The sequence below is a fragment of the Bombus huntii genome, chromosome 9, assembly GCF_024542735.1.
Source record: "Bombus huntii isolate Logan2020A chromosome 9, iyBomHunt1.1, whole genome shotgun sequence".
In the NCBI taxonomy this organism is placed as follows: domain Eukaryota; kingdom Metazoa; phylum Arthropoda; class Insecta; order Hymenoptera; family Apidae; genus Bombus; species Bombus huntii.
This window is the reverse complement of record NC_066246.1, coordinates 5291541-5304345: the sequence shown is the minus strand read 5'-3', so window position 1 is coordinate 5304345 and position 12805 is coordinate 5291541. Positions and strand designations below refer to the sequence as shown.

The following is a 12805-nucleotide window of genomic DNA, read 5'->3' as shown; positions in this document are numbered from 1 at the left end:
TTTGATTTTTTAAACCATACGCTTGTGTCTCGTTTCCTTAAAGTGAACGCAATACAGCAGCTCGAAGCAGCGGAAGAAATACTTTATCATACATAAAATATTTATTTGCTTTTTTTACAAAAATTGAATTAATACAACAATAAAAATATCTCACGCTCGACAGCGTGATACTGGCCATTGATAATGACTATAAAAGCGATATATACAACGAAAATATACGTATATAAAAAAGACGATTAGGCATTTGTGGAAAATTTGGTTCATTGACGTATTTTCTACGAACGAGAATAACTTAAACAATGTTCTATCGCGTAATCCTGTACAGCGTAACTGTCCTTCCAAAACCGTCCGTCGATAGCAAAGTTTCGACTACGAGTAAACGATTTGGAGAACGACCCGGGCAGGTCGATATATCACGATCCAATCTTCCAATTCAATCTTTGTCCGACTGGGAATTCTCGGGATTGCTATTCTGTTGGGAATTTTGTTTAATTATGTTAACTAAAGTATCTAACCTGGTGGGGCGCGCAATTTGTAAAACCATATGCGCTTCCTCTAAAATTAGGAGCCCATTATGTGCGTCGCTCGCAGACAGATTATGCGCTAATATTACGTGACGTCTCCAAGCCGCATGCGTAGGAAGAACCTAAAAATCATTGCATTTACCTCGTACTTTATCGGATATTATAGTCGCTATCTACATACGCACCTGTAAACACCATTTGCAGTTTAAGGATGGCGAAATCGTGTGCACGGCTTTGATGTGCCTTCGACGAAAACCCCAACTCGTGTACGCTCTATCACAGAACGGACACGGAAATGGTGGATACGCTGTGACGCCATTGACGGTCTCTTCGGGGAATTCTGAATTGCCAGCGGTGCCAGGGCAAGTTGGAAATACGGAATGCAGAACTCTTGCATCTCGTTCCACGAGAATGTTTGATGTAGATTCCTGTTGATCGGGCATCGATTCCGAATACAAATGATTCGGCAAGTGAAGTTCGTCCGAGTGTCGGTAAGTATTCCAAGGTGGAGTTCGATCAAGGTCAATGGGAAATCTCGCGCGCGTTTCTGGCTCGGACGAAGGAGTCGAAGTCTCTCGTGCGTCGGCGATTACGGTTACATTCGGCTTCGATGATCCTGCAAGTAATTCCAGTCCGCGACTTCAAATTTTCTTCACTCAGTTCGAGATATTTGTCTGTCTTCGTCAGTCAACGGAACCAATTGAAAGGAATTCGAACAAGGATCTTGTCGGTTCATCTAGGATCTCTCTTTTTTTCTTTCTTTGGGAAATGGATAATCTTCGAATGGATGAAGGATGCGATGAATTAACTCATAGTATGTCCAACGTTCGTTCTTCTTATAATTAGTTCATTCTTCTCCAAGTCTTTGCGAATGTACGTTTAAACGCGCAAATTATCCGAGAAAGACACCAAGTAGAAAATCTAATAGTCCGTACATATAATATATGTATGTACAGAGGAAAACAGGAATATCGGGAAATGACGAGACAATTAAAAATGTAAAATAGGTTTATTTGCAACCAGTCGTTTTCGTGTATGTGTGTATTTTGTCTACAATCGCATAGATTTAAATAACAGTCAACTCGAAGCATTTCGTACCTTCTCAAGATCAAACGAGAAAAAAACAGAAAGATAACAAATAAATGGGAAAACCAGATTTATGTGTTCGTTTGATTCAAAATAAACGATAGAATAAGATTGTGTGCTATCGATAGCTGCGAATCGTTTGCGTGAAGTTTCGTCACGGCATATTAAACGCCTTAAACATCGTAAAAGCATATCTTATATTACTACTTCCATCGTAATAGTTTCGACGTATTCGTCTTTTTTAAAGTCGTCAATAATGCGAAGCGCAATTATGCACGCACGCGTATATAGTGTGTACGAAGGTAAACGTAAGCACCTTCACCTATGTATCCATCTACGCGCGTACAATAACAAATGTGATCTTAGTTGTCGCGTCTTTGAGCGTAAAAAACTCTGCGGGGTCCTTACGACACGACGCGATTACTATTAATATCGTGTTATGTAGATCGTCTACGGCGAGAGTGCACATCTGCGTGAACATTGTAAATGGAGAATTGGAAGGAATGTTGCGTTGCACAACGTACGAGATGCAAGGTACAAAGAAAAAGAGAATCAAAGGAATCAAAAAATGGAACGATCGACTTCCTCAGCCGTGAAACAAGTCTCCGGAGCACGTGTTGCGTGATCGTTATCAGAACGAAAGACAATGGTAAAAAATAAAATTAGTGTAAAATTACTCGATCATTTGCCCCGTGAAAACAAACGTGAAGCATATATATAAGTAGTTGGACCATGCCTAGAATGCTTCCCGTTCCTCTACTCTTTCTTTGAACACATTCTACTTTTTCGTGCCATTTTCTCGCTCCACCTACTCGCATCCTTCTTTAAAAAGAAAGGATATGGAAACGTTCGAGGCGATCTAAGATGATCCTAGATGATCTTAGACAATCGAAACGACGAATCAGTGATAGAAACACCTCATTCTAGCCAGTGAAAACGTTTCCGTTTTACCCCTGACCTGAAACGCCCTAGTCATTGAGTATAAACCGACCGCCTTTGGAATAGATACCTCTTCAAACCCCTATTGCTAGTATCGATTTTAGTTACGCAATTTTTCCAAGTTTCCTCCCATTCCACGCTATTAGGTGCAATACCACTAAAGTGCAGCAAAACTTCTCTTATCAAATGTATTTTGTTACTATCGAACTGCTGTTTTCCCATCTTGCCGTTTACGTTACAAAGAATCCTCTCCTCCGGGGTAAAAAGGATCTTCATAAGGTCACAGGCCAAATGATCCATCGGTCGAGAGGATGCCCACGTTGAGATTATCTCCGGACTCGGCAGAAGATCGGCGTAAGGTAGTTGCTGATACGCGTATAGCAGTGGCTTCACGTCCGAGAATCCAGTTAGGCCGGATAACCCAGATAAACCGGAAATGTCTTCAGCAGGGCTGTTCCCAGACCCTGCCACACACATCAGAGCACAGCCTGCTTTAGACACGGATCCCCCTGACGCGTGAATTGCAGCGTACCGAACAATCAAGCAAATTCGACCAGGTTCGTTAATGTCGCGTTAAACGATCGATCGCGTATCATTCCATTTGTCTTCTCCGTCACGCATGCACAGATAGTTTTACGCGTAAACGTAGAACAAGATCTAGATGACGTTTTTGAGTACTAGAAGCCAGGACTTTTCGTAATAAACTACGTAAATATACTAATAAACGAGACCATTCAATTATTTCTTTCTCCTCTCTTTCGTTTAGTCACCTGTTGAACTAGATAACTTGACGTTATTTACGCCTTGACCTCTAGTTTCTCCAATCGTACAATTTTTATTTACGCATATATGTGTTTATTTACTATCTACACACGTTCCCATTTCCACTATGAGTTTGCTTGTAACATCGAACGAAATAAAAAGAAATGAAAGAAATACGTGTCACACCAATGTGGATAATAAAGCAGAAGTGACGATCAAAGCTAACTCAACGATTTGAAAAAGCATCGAAAACGAGTATGCACCTAATTTGAATGAGATACTCGAACATACACAATATGAAATTTTTATCAATCAAATTATAAATTCTATCATACACCCTAACATACATTTTCCAATATTAACCATAATGAATCGATTTATGAACTGAATTTTACCAACACGTACGCATTGAAATGTATACATTGCCCTATTCTTCTCTAATTTATAAAATTTGTACACATATCATACAGTTTACCATGAGATATGAGATTGAATGCAATTATAAAATACATAGACATATATAATATCACAATATACACAAATTGTGCAAGATAAATATAATATATTCTTAAAATAACGTGCATATGATTATGTCTACTACTATTATCTATAAAGCGATATCGTAATTTCATATATGTATACTACTAACCTTGACTCCCAACGAGTTGCCCTGTGTCTAACCTTTCTGTTGGGTCCTTGTCCGTTGCAGATTGTTTTTGAGAATCTTCTAGCACAGTTTCTAATGGTTCTATCTGAAACACAATTCATTCAACTTTATTTCATATATTCGATTAATCGTTACTGCTTAAAAAATATTATTAGTATAATATACAACCAACCTTCATTTCTAAACGATGATATATCGGATTTTGCATATTTTTCTGCAATAAATAATCTCCCTCTTTGCCACTCTGTTCACTGGTCGTAGATTCATCCGTGCTCTCTACTTGCGATACTTTAGGTGTCAGTGCTGATTCTAATATAGAATTCTGATGTTTGTTTAATTTTTGTTTTTTTTTTGGAGTTTCTTCCTTGGCAGTAGCTGCTCCTTCTTCCACCGCTTGTTCCAATTCCACTAATCTTTTATAAGATTCCTTAGCAAATATATCCCCTCCCGAAAGACCACGAATTTGCAGTGTCTCTGCAGCTTTTAAAAGCGCTGGCAAATTCTTTTGCTCGATATTTACTTCTCCTTTATATATAAATATAAGTAAGGCTTCTAGTTCGCTAAAGTGCACATCTTGAAGTATTATGACTGGATGTTGACAAGGGTTTGTCTATAATGCAAAAAAGATCAAAAAAGTAATATTTTTATTAAACTGTAACACGATCGTTGGTAAAATTCACGTGACAGTTAATCAAGACAAGTTCGAAATAAAATTCGTATTGTTCAAGATACGATAACCTCAAATGTTGTGCATTATTGTTTAAGGAATTTTTTCGTTACATCTTACTGATTAAATAGATTAACAAAGAATTTTACCCAACGATAAAACGACTGCCAAAACGTTAACGAAATCATAAATGTGAAGTAAAGAATATAGAAAACTAACCTGGAAAACTTTTTTAAAGAATGGACTACTTGCTGAGAGAATCACTTTGTGAGCAGTAAGACACTGTCCATCACTTGCCAATGTCACATCTACTAAACCTTCCTCTTCCCAGAGACTTTCGAAACTCGTTGCTATGTTGTTTAAAAAACTGTTCCATTTTAGACATATTTGATTTGACATCTCGCGAACAGAAAGTGTCAATTCTGTCAAAATGTTATCACCGTGTCCTGAACTATTCGATATCTCTGCACGTCAATGGCTATTACTATTCAACGACGGGAGCAACGTTGACGACGATAATAAGAATAACAACGACAACGACGACGTTGACGACAACGACCGCGATGTAACAGCAGTGGTGCCAGGCACGCACAAACATCCTTGGCACTGGGTTGGGAGAACACAGTCAATATGGCCGCCATGCTCTATTGAATTGCGCGCGAGCTTAGAAACGTTCTTCGAAACGCTATACATTTTCTATTATTTATTTGTATGTAAAATGGCCAATATCCTGTGTATAAAGAAAATAAATTTTAGACACAATATTTTTAAAAATAATTTAGTACATATAGCAAAAATATTTTTATTGAAATTTTATTACAAGATAAACGTAATAATCGTATTTAAAAATGATACGTAAGCATAGTTAAATTATATCAAAGCAGCAATGAAAAGTGCGTGTTTTTGTATTGCGTGCATACATACATTCAAGTGTATAGGTGTGCACGACCATTAATTTTCGCGTGCGTGCAACATATTCATGCATGCATTCAAGTATGCGTGCGTACATTCTCGCGTGTCTATATGCTTGCGTGAGTTTGTATCCTATAACAGTATTCCGTAATTGTTAAAGTTCTACCTTTACGTATCTCACGTAATAAAGTTATAGTAGTAGTTCCATAAAGTAACCGCTTAAAAAATAATTTGAAAAACATCAAGATTTTAAAGCTGTAATCTTCGATAAAATCTAATTTATCTTCTAATTTGTTTTCATCACATTCATCAAACGCAAAATTAATAATAATAACAATGTGCGTAACAAGTTAAGATAATGACGAAGAAAATATAAGTAAAAACATTGACGCAACGGAGTACGCAACACGTAAAGACGATGATTCATCAATGAATGGAAAACCAGTCAAAATAGTTACTGGTTAAAAAATAAAAACTCAGTCAAGTTCGGTCCTGTCACGAAGGAGAACTATGGATAGGCGTGGGTCGCTTTAGAAAAACATGCTTATCCCATTTTATACCTGATTGAACAATAACCCTAAGGAACATCTCGACTTGAAAAGTATGTTGTAGTATTTAAGAGCCTTGATGGTAAAGCAGAAATGCTTAATTTTATGACAGTTCCTTGGGATTATTGCGGCCCGACTAATTATACTTGCGCAGCTAATAGCCGTCTTGGCCGAGGGATGGAGTCTGGTTTATTACACATTTAGACAATTTATTAGACAGTCCTCGGACGTAACAAATAATAATAACAACATTTATTCGTAATTAATTACAAAGAATATTATTTTGTACATGTTACATATTAAAAGAGTACTCCAGAAGACGGAGTTGAAAAATAATAATATTATAATATAATAGTATACTATACTATAATACAGAAGGGGGAGTTGAAAAATAATAATATTATAATATAATAGTATACTATACTATAATACAGAAGGGGGAGTTGAAAAATAATAATATTATAATATAATACTATACTATACTATAATACAGAAGGGGAAGTTGAAAAATAATAATATTATAATATAATAGTATACTATACTATAATACAGAAGGGGGAGTTGAAAAATAATAATATTATAATATAATAGTATACTATACTATACTACAGAAGGGGGAGTTGAAAAATAATAATATTATAATATAATAGTATACTATACTATAATACAAAAGGGGGAGTTGAAAAATAATAATAATATAATAATACTAAATAAAGAAATAACATAAATAAATGAAAAAAGAAAATAATAAGATGGAATATACGATCGGCGATTAATGATTACGGATCGCGTTGGAAGCTGATACTGAAATTGTCAAATATTTAGAGCGGTGGAATTATTTGAAATATTTATTTTAATTAATTAATTATTTTCGTAAAATTAAATTTTCAAAGTCATCTTTTTTACATTTAAGGAAATACAAACCTCTTGCCATAGCGGTAATTTCGTCGTCGAAGGATGAAATACCTGGGAATGTAAAATTAAGAACAAGCAAATCTTAAGAACAAGTTTATTACATTCAATTTTATTCTTAATCCTCAGCCCTCGACCCTAAACTTTCAAAAGACCCAAACAGGTCAGGTTGTTAAGTGTGAGTTTTCTTTTGTTCTAGTTATACATAATGGGACGTCTGCTCACTCGATGAATATTTATGGATAACAAATGACCTCGACTGAGAAAATTTGATAAATTTTCCTAATCTGTGTACTTGTTATAAAATGCAGGTAGAGCTCGATCTGCTTAAGGTGTCTAATAATAAACGGTAAGGTATCGAGGGGACCTGACTGCGGAGAAGTATAAATGTTACAATTGAGACTTCGCAAGGGATAATTACCCCCGAATTTTAATTTTTCTACAAATATTTTCCTAGGCAACTGATTGGTCGACCAATCAGGAAGCAGAATACCGGCACATCCTTGGTACAAAAGTTCGCGCTTAAATTTTTCACTTCATTTGCAGTTCCTCAGGTGTAGTGAAGACCTAGCATGTACCTCAGACTCAACTAAATTTTGAAACGATACTTTTGCCAATAGTAATATAAGAACATAACAAGACGAGTGTAATACAGCGACAATTATGAAGTCAAGGGAAAATAAAAACACATGTGTACAAAGAGGCGAATGTCAGTGCTCTCATATTGATAACGTAAGTACTATTGCTTGAAAAAAGTGGGAAAGAAAAAAAGCCAAATGTATTAGTATCTGTCTGTGCAATATTATTTTCTAGAAGAATTAAGTAGAAGCAATTTCATTAAGATATTTGTTGCTTGAGACAGTAAAGTAATTGAACGGTGTCTGGTACATCATGACGTCATTTTGTAGATAAACCAATACTAATTAAGTTTCAAATTATCTAAATTTTAACAATATTTACGTAATGATAAATTCCTTTGATGCTTGAAGAAACGCTCACTTTCGACAAGATTATCTCGCGTAGAGTTCGAGCGAAATTCACCAATTGTATTTCATCACACGACTGACTTTTAATATCTATGCACAATATAATGATCAACATTTTATAGTTTTGCGCTTACGCACGTCAATGTTTGAGTACACATCAAGTGTTTTCTCATATTGCACGCATTATCATAAAACACGTATTTAGAACACTACAGAATTTGCTCAACATATTTAACAAGTAATTCCAATAAATCATATGAGTTAGTACGGTTTTATCATTTTTACAGCAAACTGTATCGAGTGTACAGGAGTCAACAAAATCTATGGCCAGAGACAGCGGCCACAATCTTCAACAAGTATCAATAAAAGATTCAACACTAACGAAAGAAAACATGATCATAAGATCAATGAAAAGTTTACGTTTGTTGAAAGATGTTATCATAGAAAATGGTATCAAATACACCTTGTATCTTTTATGCTTCCATCTATTTGACGCAATTTCTTGGATATTTCCTGATTTCAAGGAACACATAAAGACAAAACACGCCGTAACATGTAATGAAAATCATGAAAGAAAGAACGAATGGAAGCCAATAAATCAAAATTGCAGAAAACAAAGAATGGGAAACCACAATTCGAACGACAAACCGTTGATAGAACCTCAAAATGCCGAGAAAGATTCTGATTCTTCCAGAAATCAATCGAGCAACGGTAGTAATGAGACAACAAATATGCCAATAAACTACGAAAACATTGACAGCTGTATATCGCACACTGCTTTGAAAAAGCCTATGAATATATCAACTGAGAAACATAGTTTTAACAAAACGCAGTTCCCGATAAATATATCTCAAGATACCGAACTGTTTGCAAATAAGCGAAGTAATGTTGTTCGAAATAAATTTCTGAAATCGTATACTCAAAAACAACGCAGCAATTTCTGCGCGAATAAAGGAAATAATGCACAAATCTTTAATCAAAAATTCACTTCTTCCGATAGCATGCATTCGTCATCTTCGTTTCCTAGGTCTTTCACACCCTACAAATACAGAAAATCAAACCAAACTAATTTCGTTTACAATGGAGAAGACAGCCAATTTTCTAATGATTCCCCAACTAGACCTTGGTTAAAAAAGAACGAAACAAAACAAAGGAAGGAACTATCCATCAAATTTACTCCTACTAATGAAAAGGAAAACTTTATATTTGATGAAGAGAGGAACAAAAAGCACCCGGAACAGAGAAACGAAAAGAAAACACAAGAAGGCAATTTCCGACATGATCCGACTAAATACAAATCGCATTACTCAAGAATATTCGTGAGAAGTAAAAAATCAAAACAAGATAATCTGAAGTATAAAGAAATGGGTACGCAAACAGATAGCACCTTTTCGACGGATAAGGCTGTTCAAATGGTTTCAGTCGGAACGATGTGGTCTGAACAAGAAATTTACGGAAATGCAACTCACAAATCTCAGGTTAAATTACAATTACTATTTGATTTCCCTTATAATCATTCTATCATATAAACTAAACGTCCTAACATGATATTAATTTTTTCTCTCCAGGATAAAGATACGGACCAGAAAATAAATTATATGGATTATATACTAGAGTATCAAAGAACGGCCGAAAAATTGTTATTATCCATACATGAACAACTTTTGTCGCACAATGCACCGTTTTCATCGACAGATTTTAGTTCCAATGAACACACATGTGCAGCCCCTGATAGCAATATCGCAGCGAATCGATGGTCCACAAAATTTACTAATAACATAAATACCTCGGAAACACCTACTTGTACTTCTCCTGACTTTCCTGAAGTATCACATTCGCCGTCTTCTTCTACTGATAATTCTGGACATATACTGCTGCCTTCCGTAAAAGATGAGTATATCCCGAAGTTTTGTACCAAACCAGTAAAGGTTACACCGCCAGCGCCCTCACCTATCTGACATCCTCATTATGATCATCCCGAACTTGTACAACTACCTACTTACAGTAATTCATCAAACAACTTATATTAAATATAATTGTAGAATAATTATAATATTCTAGAAAGTAATTGCTATCTGTAATACTCTTATCACAAGAAAATTTGTATGTTTATATGAAAATTATACAATAAATGAAAATTTATGAAAAAAGTCGATGATTTAATCGTACAATATTTATTAAAAATATATACAACATATAAACTGAAAGTTTAAGTAAACTTAGAGAATTAAAAAATATCTTTCTCTGTATCTTACGGCGTAGGCATAAATGACAAATTCATCGGCGATAACTGACTTCCTGGTGTAGCATCTGCTCTTTCCCCTTGTTCGATAACCGGGTCTGTTTCATTCATATCTTCCACCTGTAATAGATACAATATTAAAAATTTGTTAACACTGAATGAATGTAAGATATCATAAATATTCTATAATTACCACCATCGAATGTTCAAATTTTCCCCTCTTTTGTGCAATCGTTCTTAGCAATGCTTTAGCTTCTTCTTTTGTCTCGTCAAATTGCAAACATTTCTGAGCATAATGATTAGCATGGTCCAATTGTTCTCGTTTTAAATGATACTGCGTTAAATATTTGTATGCATGGCTTAAGTCAGTTCTATCCGCATTTATAAATTCATCCATCACAAAATCCGTATACGCTGCTGCTGCATGATCATGTTCACCTAATTTTTCATATAACCTACAGTGTATTAAAGCATATTTCAATTTTAACACATTTCGCAATAAAAAATGTTGAACTTTAATACATACGTGGCTAATTTCAGCAATGCCATTCCTTCGATATCACCAACATTGCATGCTTTATAATAACATTTTAACGCGTCTTGTATTTTATTTTGTTTCTCATATGCTTCTCCTAATGCCTGTACCATTCTACTATCATGTGGCCTTAGTAATTGAGCCTGTTTATAATAATACAGTGCATAGAACGGCATTTTTAAAATTTCATATGTCTGACCCAAACCGTACCATGCTCTGTAATCCCGCTTATTGACTTCTATATAAAAAAAATGGATAAATAAATAGATGCTCGTATTTCATTTTATACGTACATACAGATAATACATACCAATAGCTTGTCTATAGCTATGAATAGCACCATTGGTATTTCTCATTTCCATAAACTCATGACCAAGTAATGTCCAAGCAGAAAGATATTGTGGATTTAATTTTAATGCTCTATGGAAATACATCGATGCTTTTTGATGATCTCCTCTTAAACTATAATAATTTCCTAAAAGATACTGCTTTAATTAAACAGCAAACTAGTAAATCTATAACTTTTTTATATTAAAATACGATAAACTTACCTACTATGCAACATGTTTCTAACCTGTATTTATCAATTTCTGTTGCTCTGTGAGCTAAATATGCCAGCTCAACTTTCATTTCTTTCACATAGAGGATATTAGAATATGTATCCATATTGTCTAAACAATAAGGATCTGCTTTTATTATCCTCTTAAATGTTTCTATAGCATTATCAACATCTAAAATGATAATATTATAATGTAACAGGCCATAATAGTTAAAGTCCTTGTTAACAATTTGACTGAGAAGTTGATTTACCTCTTCTGTAGTTTACAGTCATTGCAGTTTGAGCAAGTACGTAACCATTTTTTGCAAACCCCATTGATTGTAATTCGTAATATAATGCTAAACCCTCATCTATTAATTGCAGTTCTAAATACATATGAGCCATAAAAAAATGCTTCATCCAATGATTAGGTAAGCACAAATTTTCAAGCTTCTCCCTGTCAGTGATTAAAGAAGCTAATTCTAACCAAGATCCCCAATGCATGGGTTGCTTATGCGTTGCATCAACCAGCACATCCATGGCTTCCCTGGTAAGTTGTAATTTTTTTAAAGTTACACCAAAAAGATAAAGACTAAAACCATCAAGTTTATTTGCCAGGTGATCTTTTCTTAAGTCAGCACATAACAATCTTAAACTTTCGTTTTTCAAAGGATCTGGAGGCACCACTGTCATGTCATCTATTTTTTTCTTTTCGCCTGATAAATAGCGAGAATACAGATGTAAAAATCGAACTTTTGATGTTTTACACTGCTCGGTGAAATAGGCAGCTCTATCATATTCTTTTAAATCAAAATAAGTTTTTGCTAAAATATACGTGTCTTCCTCTTCGCTTGTCTCTGATAAATACAAGTCAACAGTAGTGTCATGTATATTTAATTTAACATCTTTCAAGGAATAACTTAATTCTGCTAGCCTATAAAGATAACATATTTTTGATCCTTCCTATAGTAATGGAATAAAGATTTTACTTAAATTTATATCAGGAACTGTACATACCATTTTGTGGTATGTAATAATCCGCGTTGGGAACATTCATTTATCGCGCGCAAAAGATCGGTTTTAACCTCCTTAATATCAAACTTTATCGATTCTTCCATTGTATATGTTCCATTAGTACTTTACCCAATGTTATGATCAGCAAAATTTATTAAAAAATGATTTTGTACATATTATGGAAAGAATTCATGTTTGTATAAACAAAACTAATAAGTTAAACAAGAAATCTGTATGCTTTAGGTTTTGCCGCCACCTATATCGTATGTCCTATGATGAAAATACATTCAGTCATAGACGAGACATAGTGTAGATCACTTACGCAATTACAATCTTTTATCAGCTAACAACATTCTCTTACCACATTAGTGTCATCTCCAACCTTACCGATCTAATGTACATACAGACAAGATATGCTGAATATAATTCATTAATTTACTACTTTAAATTGTAGAGGGCAGAGAAAAACTCGA

General features: G+C 34.7%; 3 protein-coding genes across 7 annotated transcripts; 1 reads left to right on the top strand and 2 right to left on the bottom strand.

The window, feature by feature from the left end:
- Nucleotides 1-79: 79 nt before the first annotated feature.
- Nucleotides 80-9952, bottom strand: LOC126869493 (modifier of mdg4-like). Of its 3 annotated transcripts, XM_050626111.1 has the most exons (6): nucleotides 9805-9952; nucleotides 4865-5375; nucleotides 4151-4588; nucleotides 3961-4063; nucleotides 710-1140; nucleotides 80-646 (listed from the first exon to the last, which is right to left on the bottom strand). In XM_050626111.1, exons 2-6 carry the CDS (start codon nucleotides 5042-5044, stop codon nucleotides 434-436), a joined length of 1365 nt encoding a protein of 454 aa, XP_050482068.1. In that variant the 5' UTR covers nucleotides 5045-5375; nucleotides 9805-9952; the 3' UTR covers nucleotides 80-433. The 3 variants fall into 3 exon arrangements, with proteins under 3 accessions (XP_050482068.1, XP_050482069.1, XP_050482070.1); XM_050626112.1 differs by lacking the exons at nucleotides 80-646; nucleotides 710-1140 and adding an exon at nucleotides 1515-3058; XM_050626113.1 differs by lacking the exons at nucleotides 80-646; nucleotides 710-1140 and adding an exon at nucleotides 1515-3013.
- Nucleotides 7601-10161, top strand: LOC126869490 (uncharacterized). Of its 2 annotated transcripts, none has more exons than XM_050626106.1 (3): nucleotides 7601-7749; nucleotides 8291-9481; nucleotides 9572-10161. In XM_050626106.1, the coding sequence occupies exons 1-3, from the start codon at nucleotides 7681-7683 to the stop codon at nucleotides 9959-9961; spliced, it is 1650 nt and encodes a 549-aa protein (XP_050482063.1). In that variant the 5' UTR covers nucleotides 7601-7680; the 3' UTR covers nucleotides 9962-10161. The 2 variants fall into 2 exon arrangements, with proteins under 2 accessions (XP_050482063.1, XP_050482064.1); XM_050626107.1 differs by lacking the exon at nucleotides 7601-7749 and having other exon boundaries at nucleotides 8307-8453; nucleotides 8528-9481.
- LOC126869489 (cell division cycle protein 23 homolog) lies at nucleotides 10162-12602 on the bottom strand. 2 transcript variants are annotated; one of them, XM_050626104.1, is made up of 7 exons: nucleotides 12336-12602; nucleotides 11591-12252; nucleotides 11332-11511; nucleotides 11091-11255; nucleotides 10772-11018; nucleotides 10439-10700; nucleotides 10162-10365 (listed from the first exon to the last, which is right to left on the bottom strand). In XM_050626104.1, exons 1-7 carry the CDS (start codon nucleotides 12434-12436, stop codon nucleotides 10255-10257), a joined length of 1728 nt encoding a protein of 575 aa, XP_050482061.1. In that variant the 5' UTR covers nucleotides 12437-12602; the 3' UTR covers nucleotides 10162-10254. The 2 variants fall into 2 exon arrangements, with proteins under 2 accessions (XP_050482061.1, XP_050482062.1); XM_050626105.1 differs by lacking the exon at nucleotides 10162-10365 and having other exon boundaries at nucleotides 10542-10683.
- Between the last annotated feature and the right edge of the window lie 203 nt (nucleotides 12603-12805).

Coding starts and splice junctions, on each gene's coding strand:
- LOC126869490 (XM_050626106.1), top strand. CDS start 7,681: ATGAAGTCAAGGGAAAATAAAAACACATGTGTACAAAGAGGCGAATGT. Junction 7,750..8,290: donor AGTGCTCTCATATTGATAAC/GTAAGTACTATT, acceptor TCATTTTTACAG/CAAACTGTATCGAGTGTACA. Junction 9,482..9,571: donor ATGCAACTCACAAATCTCAG/GTTAAATTACAA, acceptor TTTTCTCTCCAG/GATAAAGATACGGACCAGAA.
- LOC126869493 (XM_050626111.1), bottom strand. CDS start 5,044: ATGTCAAATCAAATATGTCTAAAATGGAACAGTTTTTTAAACAACATA. Junction 4,064..4,150: donor ATCATCGTTTAGAAATGAAG/GTTGGTTGTATA, acceptor ATTGTGTTTCAG/ATAGAACCATTAGAAACTGT. Junction 647..709: donor ACTGCAAATGGTGTTTACAG/GTGCGTATGTAG, acceptor AATGATTTTTAG/GTTCTTCCTACGCATGCGGC.
- LOC126869489 (XM_050626104.1), bottom strand. CDS start 12,436: ATGGAAGAATCGATAAAGTTTGATATTAAGGAGGTTAAAACCGATCTT. Junction 11,256..11,331: donor AGAAACATGTTGCATAGTAG/GTAAGTTTATCG, acceptor AGTATCTTTTAG/GAAATTATTATAGTTTAAGA. Junction 10,366..10,438: donor AATTTGAACATTCGATGGTG/GTAATTATAGAA, acceptor TATCTATTACAG/GTGGAAGATATGAATGAAAC.